The sequence below is a fragment of the Botrytis porri genome (genome assembly GCF_014898465.1).
Source record: "Botrytis porri strain MUCL 3234 chromosome Unknown BPOR_003, whole genome shotgun sequence".
In the NCBI taxonomy this organism is placed as follows: Eukaryota; Fungi; Ascomycota; class Leotiomycetes; order Helotiales; family Sclerotiniaceae; genus Botrytis; species Botrytis porri.
Window position 1 is genome coordinate 2,449,018 of NW_024066077.1, and position 10,375 is coordinate 2,459,392.

The 10,375-nt window shown below is 43.0% G+C and overlaps 3 protein-coding genes across 3 annotated transcripts; 2 read left to right on the top strand and 1 right to left on the bottom strand.

Annotated features, from left to right (window-relative positions):
* Positions 1-2,023: 2,023 nt before the first annotated feature.
* EAF01_002787 (uncharacterized protein) lies at positions 2,024-3,236 on the top strand (the record flags this gene model as incomplete). The annotated part of the gene is made up of 4 exons (XM_038911041.1): positions 2,024-2,143; positions 2,278-2,380; positions 2,455-3,140; positions 3,234-3,236. 4 exons carry the CDS (start codon positions 2,024-2,026, stop codon positions 3,234-3,236), a joined length of 912 nt encoding a protein of 303 aa, XP_038773963.1.
* A 679-nt stretch (positions 3,237-3,915) lies between these two features.
* EAF01_002788 (uncharacterized protein) lies at positions 3,916-5,340 on the bottom strand (the record flags this gene model as incomplete). The annotated part of the gene is made up of 1 exon (XM_038911042.1): positions 3,916-5,340. The coding sequence occupies one exon, from the start codon at positions 5,338-5,340 to the stop codon at positions 3,916-3,918; it is 1,425 nt and encodes a 474-aa protein (XP_038773964.1).
* Positions 5,341-7,673: 2,333 nt separating this feature from the next.
* On the top strand, positions 7,674-9,984 carry EAF01_002789 (uncharacterized protein; the record flags this gene model as incomplete). Its single annotated transcript, XM_038911043.1, has 6 exons — positions 7,674-7,847; positions 7,899-8,236; positions 8,286-8,723; positions 8,780-8,840; positions 8,914-9,197; positions 9,276-9,984. 6 exons carry the CDS (start codon positions 7,674-7,676, stop codon positions 9,982-9,984), a joined length of 2,004 nt encoding a protein of 667 aa, XP_038773965.1.
* Positions 9,985-10,375: the final 391 nt, after the last annotated feature.

Sequence of the window (10,375 nt, forward strand, 5' to 3'; positions counted from 1 at the left end):
GATCTATGGACTTGCTTTCATCTCGGCAATGAATTGAGCCTTCAATATTGCGCAGGAGAAACAAGACATATAAAAATCTATTCTCCGAAGATATTGGGCTGGGGTTGGCGAGAACTAGATTTGAAGGGCAGTCAGTCATGGGAATCACGGGCCAAATATCGACCATGTCTTGCATTTCGAGGCCGATAGAATACCGCTTGACCACTATCCACAACTTGTTACACGGAATAAGTCAAATTGAAGCAGAATGATATGGACATCAGGAGCTCCGTCAACTTATCAATATATGAAAGTTCACGTCGTGGGATACTTAAGGCTATTGTGGCCCCAAAATCCCACATTTCAAGCTCAATACTTGCTTGAGCTATTGGCGTAATTTGAGGAGAAAAGAAAATTGTGGGATTCTTTCACGAAGCTCTTCATGGAAAGCTAGTGGACGGATGTATTTGAGATCTCTCTGGCCGTCATGAAGAGCTTCGTGCCCCCCACATATTCTCGTCGAGGTCGACCTTCTTCGACTTATCATATTCATCTCCGAACCTTTGGCTTCATCCTAGCCAGTGCGAAAGATACAAAGCCATTTCTACATAAGAATATCTTAATGCGGAGAAGAATGCGCTCTCTTGATGACAAGGCAAGATGAGATTTAACAGAAATACTCCCTGTTTACGGTACTTGGAAGCAATGCAATCTGGACTTCGAAATATCAAACGACATCAATGTCAATACCTTAGCCTGATAGTCTGATGTGTCAACTTTTGCACTCTAGACGTTTGGTAAGTGGGACTTCAGTTTTTCTTTTCCTAGTATTTCCTAGAGCCATCCTTATTCAATGCTTCAAATGGGGAAGAATGTCGGAAGAGAGGTAAAATTCTCGAACTATTCTCAACGATTCAAACTATTGGAAAATCTTCACTCCATAGTCTAAAAAAAGACCGAATATCCATTTAACACGATACGATATCAAATCGCACTGATTATCTACCTATGAGTACTTGGAACTGATGCTATCTCATCCTATAGCTGTGGAATAGAGAACACCGGTCTAGATATCATAATTGCGGGCATCAAGATAGGTAGCTGAGCTATAGTATGGGGAACATACACCAGCTGTGTGCATGTGAAGTGACATAATCGAATTATACTTTCTTAAACCAACCTTGGAAGATAACTACTAGGAGTTTTAGTTTAGTAAATCTAATATAGTACCAACTTTGAAAACTACACTTAAAAATCCCTTTCCATCTCATTTCTTTCATTACATATATCCATGACCAAAAAATATTCACAAAGTCCACAATTCAACAATTTAACAAACCAAACGAACCATCTTCCAATATCTCACATCGATATTTCGTCTAATACCTACCTACCTACCTACCTACCTACTTACTTAGGTACTCCATCTGCACTTCTACCTTGGCAGTTGGCACATACCAAAAAAGCATTTCCACCCCAATCTTAAATTCCACCGGCACATCTCCACTATCATCGGCATTGAATACCTATCTCGTCACGCACACAGGGATTAAAAGTAGGCGCTCCAACCCCGAATTTTATCAATCCGTACCTTTACTGCAGGGGTTTCCGAAACAAAATTCATCACCGCATACATTTCGCGAATATCTATGTCTTGAAGATCGAATGGAATTTTACTTTTTTTTTTGGAAATTTGAATTGAGAAAAAAAGGACGCGGATTTTTTAGAATATTTTTTATAATTCTTTTTTTTCATAACGTTAAGAGGGTTGTGGGATTAATTGATTTGATTATTTGAGAGATAGGGAAAGAGAAAGAGAAGATTTTTCTGGTATTGTTGAGTAGACATACCTACTTACTTACATACTAGACACATACATATATTGTGTTCCGATACGCGAGCGGGATTTCTGCTGGTTATATATCGTATATATTGTATCGAGACGTGCAGAGCTGATAGTCTTGCTTACTTACGACCGAATCATCCCCTGTCATCTCGTTATTTACGAGTTATCGTTTATTTATCCATTCACCAATCAATCATCATGACGACCAACAAACTGCAAGTATTCAAATTTGGTGACGGTGTTTGGGACCCGAGTCATCGGTTTGTTACTTCGTGGTTGTTGTCTCCGTGGGCGCTTTTTGCTGTGAGAGCTGCGATTGTAAGTTACTTGTTCTTATTCTAAATCAAAAAGAGAGAGAGAGAGAGAGAGAGAAGGAAGGGATAGTAAAATAAAATAAAGTAATGTATAACTTTGAGCTAAATTACCATAACTAATTCACGCTTTCAATCTAGTCGCTCTATGCATTTTTCGTCCTTCTCTTCGCCATCTTCTGGGAAATAGCTAAACTACCCAACGGAGACGCAACCGCCCGATTCAGCTTCTCTTACTTCACCAGTACGTCCCCTCCCCCCCTCTCACCCCCTACCCCCCAAAATCCAAAATCCAAAATCCATACTGACCCCCCACAGTCCTCTGCTACTGGGGCATATCCTTCTACTTCCTCTTCGCCGCCCTGCACACCTTCACCTACGCGCGCAGCGGCATCCCGCTGCTCACTCACTTTCCGCGTCCCCTCCAAGCCCTGCACTCCCTCTACTACAGCACCATCATCTGCTACCCCATCCTCGTCACCATCGTATTCTGGGGCGTGATATTCCGCGTGTCCGTCCCCGTAGGTTGGTTCCCCACCCCTTTCGACGCCTGGTCCAACATTTCCGAACACGGCCTCAATTCCCTCTTTGCCATTTTCGAAATCGCAATCCCGCGGACCGCGCCCCCGCCTGGGATTCATCTCCTCTGGTTGATCGTCATCCTGGCGTGTTATCTGGGGTTGGCGTATGTAACTGTGGCGACGAAACATCAATATGTGTATTCGTTTTTGAATCCAAAGGTCGCGCAGCATGGAATGGTGGCGGCGTATGTGTTTGGGATTGCGGTGGGGATTTGTCTGATTTTTGCGGTGGTGAAGGGAGCGGTTAGTGTGAGAGTGTGGGTGACGGAGACGAGAGGGGGGAGGAGGGGAAAGTTTGCGAAGGTGGGGGAAGTGCAGATTGCGGACGTGGAGATGCAGAGGTGTGAGGGGAAGGAGCGAGATGGAAATTCTCAGATTAAGATGAAAGAACGCGAAGAATTCAGAAAGCTAAAGGATACCCGAGTGAGTAGCCCGTGATGATTCAGGCAGGATACGCAGGTTACGCGAGATGGATATACGTCACGATGTGTGGTTCCTGCTTATGATACAATCAAGTAGGAGTAATATGCGGATGGATGGATGGGAGACACTATCTACCCATCTACCTCTACCAACGGAAACGAAAACACCACGGCCTCGGGAAACGGATACTTATTCAATTAGGCGTTTTGGGAGAAATGGGGAGGGAGGCAGAGCGATACCCATGATTATATTCATTCATATTCATATTTATGTTCAGGCGTACTACTGTAGATGAAATGAGATGAGATGATACATCTTAAAGAGCGAGCAGATGAGATGAGAGTACATGGACTAGATTTACGTTATATAGAGAGGAATTTAGTTCATGACATTCATATTAATTTACTAAGAATAGAAGATGGATGACCTGCATGTAACTTCCATCTCGGATGTGCAGACGGTATGGTGTGAATTGCGATATAAATCCACTCATTAAAGATATTCTATAACTTTGTCTCATCATCCCATCCCGCCGCATCTCATCTCTTCCTAGCCCAACTCAGCCCAACCCACCGAACCCATTATTTTCCCCATCCATACCCCCAAACTCCAAGATTACACCATCCATATCATCCCTACTGGTATCAATTAATCAATCAATCAATCAAGCGAACCGCGAACCGCAAACCTCACAAAACGACATCTTCATCTCCATCTCCATCTACAAACCGCAACATTAATTTTATATCTCGACCTGTCCAAACTCAAAAGCACATTACTCAGCTTCATCCTCATATTCCTCCAACCCTTGATCTTCTTCTTCATCATATGCTTCCTCTTGACCCAATTGTGATTCATGATCCGATGAGTCTCCATCTTCCGATTTTGGATCTACAATTTTCATCCTATCATCTTGGAATTCCACACTTTTTCTCGGCTTGGAAAGTTGTTCTTTTTCCACGATGGGCGCTGGAGCTGGGACTGGTGCTTCAATAACAACATCTCCACTCCAAGCTCTACATCCCTTGACTTCCTCTCCACATCTTAAACATGTCCATCCTTCTCCCTCCTCTGCTTCCAATCTACTGGCTATGCATACGAAACAATATATACATCCGCATTCTACCGTCTCGTATGGATTTGTGATGTCCGTTTGCGCACTCCCGATTACACCGGTACTAGCTGCTGCTGCCATAACGCCTTCTTCTGTTGCTTGCAGCGCATTTTGATCATGGTAACAGATAGCACAAGTACGTTCGGGTAGGAAAGAAAGTTCGCCTTTCTTTTCATTAATGGAAAGATCATCAGGAGATGATGTGTTAAAAACTGATTTCGTACGTCTCCAAGCACGGGAGAGTAAGCGTCTCCAGCGAGAAATGCCGACCAGGGGGAGGACGAAAAGAAGAAATTCGGTGAATGCGTGCCATACAAGTTGGCGATTGAGATATTCGAACGATACTTCCCGGCTGACTTGGCTTGTTGGGGGTGCTAATCGGAGTCCTAGGATTCGATCGAGTAAAGTACGATATCTGCCATTCACGAGAAATACGAGAAAGGATGCGAAAGCGGCGGTGGAGTGAACATTTGTCAAGAGGTCTGTGATGCGGGAAAGTCGACTCATAAGGGGTGAGGGGGTGCTATACCCATTGTCTGAATCGACTAGGTAATTTTCCCAACGTGTCCACGCGTACTTGCCGCCTACAGTGAAGAGACCATATAAACTCTTCTGCCATTTCGATGGAGATACCAGAACAGGTCCGGAATGTCGCGCATCTGTGAATTTCAAATTCTGCAATGTAGCCCCGTACGTAGCATCATGATCCCATATACTGAGTTTAAAAAGAATAGCTCTCAAAGCCAACATTATTTCCGCAGACCAATCATCCTGTATATGAGAACCGAAATATTTTAAGCCTTCTCCCACTTGCCCTTTCAATAGGTCTAATAATTCTTCATCCAATAACTCTGCATCGACTTGACCGACTCGAAAAGCAGGACGAGTTCCTTCGCGTCCAGAAATCGTATCCCATGTTGTAAGACCTGCAGTTCCCAATCGAGAAAAGGGAAAAGGGAGAGAAGAAACTCGTTGGGAGATGGCGGTGTTACGTCGTCGATTGAGATGGGTTTGGGCTGCTACTTCGCGAGCTTGACGACGAGCGGCAAGGCGCTGTTGGGCGAGGATAAAATCGTTGGATGTCATCGAGAGGGCATTGAATGGCGTATATATATTTTGTATATATAATGGTCTTGAGAAGTTAATTCACTGATTTGGAAGAAGGTATGACATGCAATGTGGAATTGTGAGAATGGAAGCTTGTGTTGACGTAGATACCGAGGTTAGTCTTCGTCCTTCCGTTTTGGGATCAATGCGCTAATGTAAAATGTAGATTAGCGTCGGAAGCTATTATGGATTTCTAGAACTTTACCACATTAGTCATTTTATGTCACGGCAACTTGGAATTTGAGAAGTGTTTCGTTTCTCTTCTTAACATTAATAGCCATCATCACAGGTTTTGTCTGTCTGGATATCTTCTTCCGAATTACTGTCAGCAGTGTGCGATGCTGTGTTACTACCAGGTAATCTGTGTCAATTACTTATGCACATGAACGCGTACGCTTGTATTTACATATACATACTCACTGTGCGCCCATTGAAGTATTCAGTTCGCTCATTTGTACTCGTTGCCGTTTCAAAATGGTTTTTATACCTCAATTATTTGGCATTTTTCTTCTTGCTAGAATAATAACGGCCAGTGTCGAAGATCTTCTCAGCTTCAATCTTTCAAGTCCTATAAAAGGAGTGCGCAGCTCTGATATGTATAAGCTTGTCTAATCTCATTGGCGTCAAGGCTCTTTAGGGCTTCTGTTATGTTCTTCCTTCACAGTTTCCAAAGCTTGAGTCGGGGATCACCGTCGTCATGGATCACCAGTCTTTTGACCAATTTTGGGATCATTACAAATTGCAAAATCGATTAGTAAAATACAAAAGTGTAAGCTGACCGTTGCACAAGTAGCCACATACCGGCATTAACGTTCTACCATACACTTCATCCTCAAGAACATAGTCCAGTCCCAAGAAGAAACTCGCAAATTTGTAAGAATTCGTCAGGTAAGATCTTACACATCTCGTTATATTCCCATTTGGTGGAATTTCTTCCCTGGCAATGTTTTACCTTTTCCAAAGTGACTCGTTTCCCGCTCTGTTAAAGTGCATCTCGTTCTTCAACGAATCTTTGTTCTACAAACTTTGCCAATATTCCTGCATTACATGCAATGTGCTGACATTTCTCAGAGGACATTTCACCGCTTGTAGCATTGCTGCCTGCTTTTTCTTCTCCCACTTTTCTTTTAGTAGTCTTAAAACTTGATATCTCTAAATTTGCATTCGAAGAAGTCTCGGGTGGATAGTGAAACTTCGACTGAGTTTACAGTTCAGATGTCATGCATAGCATCCTTGGAATCTTCCAGCGGCCCCGCCTTCGAGTTTTCCACAAGGCTGAAGGCTGAAGAATCCTTCCGAGAGGAGTTCTTTTTATAGTTACTGGCCAGCCAAGTGGTGCATCTTCCGGTGCTTCAAGTGGCTTAGACACTCGGACGTCATTCTAGTCATGCTTAGATTTACGAGATGTTATTTTCTACATTTTAAGCAGCCTGAAGAGAGGCCAAAATTTGGTATACCAACGCTACAGCTCATTCCATTAGATATATCGTCGGAATAAATGGTCATTAGCCCACTTCCTGCAATCTTCTTCCGCGGAAAAAGATATTACTGCTATAAATCGAAAACGGTGCCCCTAATCAAGTTCATCCCAGGACTTCAATTTCTGTAGAGCTGTATCATAATTGGTGCGTGTGTATCAATCGAACGATAGAAGAATGGACTCATGACTACCCAGAGCGGTGATCGCGACCGTGGGATACCAAAGTTATCTCCGGATCTTCTACCGTACAACGGGTTTTAATGTTCCCTTCAAATCCCTTTGGGTGATATACTGCATGTTTTATGCATGGCGGAATGACAAGAGTTGAACCAATTGGCTTGTGGAGCAATGGCGGAAGCAATCACTACGTCTAGCCAATCGCCAATGGTGGCTTGCATCTCAATGCAATGTACCAAGCTCAGAACCACCAATGAACTATTGATGGTATTTCTTTTAGTTTCCTTGCGTGATTTTGATCCATCCGATTTCTCAAACTACTTGCTGACATGAGCTTCGCTCTGCTGACTTTTAGAGAAGCTTACTTCTAGACAAGGAAATAGAGCAAGGGTTTACTAAATATCGCAGATTACATTTATACATAACCAATCCTTCATAACTATGAGATCATCTCAAGACTACCTCATGGTCTAGCTATCAGAATCATCAGCTTGCCACACTAGCTGTCAACACTTGAACAGCGTACCATATTACGATTTGCATGTTGTATGACTGGTGCAGTTCGATATAACATTATCATTTCTCAAAGTGTAGAGCGTTATTAAAGTTACACGAAAATTCGAACATCTGTTTATTCACCCCATTGCCAGACGTCATGGATGCCGAGGGGTTTAGATCCCAATTTCCATCCCCGAGAGTCCTAGAAGATCCACTCTCAATGCTCTTTGATTATGGAAAGCCGCTTCAAGAAGTCCAGAATCAACATCAAACGACAACTCAGAGCCGCGAGTCTAGAGGTGGTATTAGGGTCTCGTTAGCATGTGTACCGGTATTATATTTGAGTCATTAGTTGCTGTCATATATACTAACAACTGAACAGTGTCGAAGTCGTCACGTAAAATGCGGAGCAGAAATGCCTTCATGCAGTCGTTGTCAGCAAGACGACAAGCCGTGCTTCTATGCAAAGTCAAGAAGAGGCATGAGAGATAAGAATGCTACCAGAATAAAAAATTCGGCAAAAGAGCATCTTAAAGATCGGTATATGGTAAAAGATCAAGCAGGATATTCTACTTCAGTAGGGGGTCATGCTGGGAACTCATCTAGTGAATCGTGGACTGGAGCAGTTTCTGATGCATCACCGAGCCCTAGTAGCTCTTCATCCAGATTGAACAGTGTTAAGCCCACGGACTCAGAAAGGCTGATTGATCTTTATTACAAGTCTGTCAACCTAGATTTGCTTTAATTGCCATCACTGACGGATCGATAGTTTCTTTCATAAATCCCATCCATATATTATGCCAAAATCTCATTTTTTGAGTAGGCTAGAATCCGACCCAGACTCTTTGAATAACCTCATGTCAGCAATGCGATATATCGGATCGCTATATGCACCTGATTTGCCATCATCAGAGTTGAGGGCTATAGCTGTCAGCCAATTAGATCTAGCCAATTTACCACAAAATGGCTTTAGCGTTCAAACTCTACTTCTACTTGCCATTGCTGTCCATGCCGAAGACGAAAGACAACAAGCACGTGCTATTTTGGATAGAAATATATGCATGGCGTTAAAGCTCGGTATGAATCATCGAGCTTTTGCTGCAATGGAAAGAGACCCAGTATTGGCTGAGAGCTGGAGGAGGACCTTTTGGGGACTGTACGTTCTTGATGGAGTGTTTTCTGGCATTGCTTGTGCATCCAGTTTTATGTGAGTGCCATAAAAGGAGGTTTACAACAGTCAGATTATATACTGACTCATTCTAGCTTATCCGCAATTGGCACACACGTAGATCTGCCCTGCGAGGACTACGAATATGAGAGCGGAGTAAGTCATTCAAATTTTTTTTTAATAACGTCTAGTACACTTGTGACGATTGAAGATTCTAAACTTCTCTAAGCGTATTCCTCGACCTCGCACTCTCTCAGATTATGACTCCCGTGATTTTGAAGACGAGATCCCAGTCTTCTCATCTTTTACATACCTCATTGACCTCGTTCGAATCATTGGTACAATTCTTAGCATCAATGATATCACAGGCAAAAATCTAGAGCCTGCTGTTACAAATGCCGATACTATGCTTGTGAATTGGAAGCTCCATTTACCGGTGGAGAAACAAGGGGTAGTGGATAAGTATGAGGAAGTCGATGAGTTGTTGTTTCAAGCACAAAATTTACTGCAGACGTATGTTGATTTCACTTCCAGTAAACTCCTTTCACCAATTGATTATATGCGAACGCACGATTTTAACAAGTAATGCAGACTTCTAGTAGTTATCCACCGTCCACTATCTTGTCTCTACCACTCGCCGCTCGAGAAAATCTCCCGTTGCGCACCACCACCACCTACCTCTCCACCAACCGGCAATGAAAATCTCACCCGCTGGCTCCACACGAAGAAAACCATCGAGGCAGCCCAAACAGCCATGAATCTCTATGCACTCCCTAGTCCAATATTATCGCACACACCTCTCGGTATTTGTGGGATTACAAAAGCAACACTTGCAAATCTTAGTGCTTGTGCTTATGTGTATAATAATAGAGATGACAGAGAAAGAGGAGGGAATTTTGAAAGGTCGAGTGAGTGGAAGATGGCTAGGGATAGGATTAGATTGGGATTGGGCGCTACGAAGGTATTGGCGGGAGTTTGGGAGGGTGCGAGAGGCACAGAGAGAGAATTAAAGGCTATCGCTAGAGGGGTTTTTGCGAATGGCGCGGGGAGAGAAGGGAGTAAACGGGTGGTACCGGGGATAGGTGGAGTGAGAGAGGAAGGGGGTATGGGAGGATATGTGGGGATGGGGGCGGGAATGGAGTTTGATGGGGATGGTCGAGGAAATGGAAATGCATTGATTGACAGTTTCGAGGAGAATTATATAGCGGGTGAGTTAGATTATTTGGGGATTCTAAATGGTTTAGCTGTAGGGACGAATGTTGGGATGGTGGGGAGTGGTGGAGCTTCGAATGGTTGTTGAAGAAAAGAGAAGAATCATAGAAGTTAACGCTTATAGAAATGGGAAATTATGTCCTATGGGAGAATGAAAGATATTGGATTGAGTACGCGATGACCAAGGTGTTGTAAACACAAATCAGCGGACGGGAGTTCTCCTCGTTGTATTTCATGTTTGGGTTTCTAGTTCATTATATCATATCATTCCACGATTAACGGATGGATTTGTTTATATAAATACCTCTACTTTCATTGAGATTCCGAGATTAGCGTAGAAAAGAAATGAATAGATAATGCAAGATGGAAAATAGGAATTAGATCTAGAGAGCTCGGATTTATACCTTTTTTTTTATAATGATATATTTTATTATCTTCCGTTTACATTGATGTCTCGTGCCGTGATGGAGTTTCTAGGG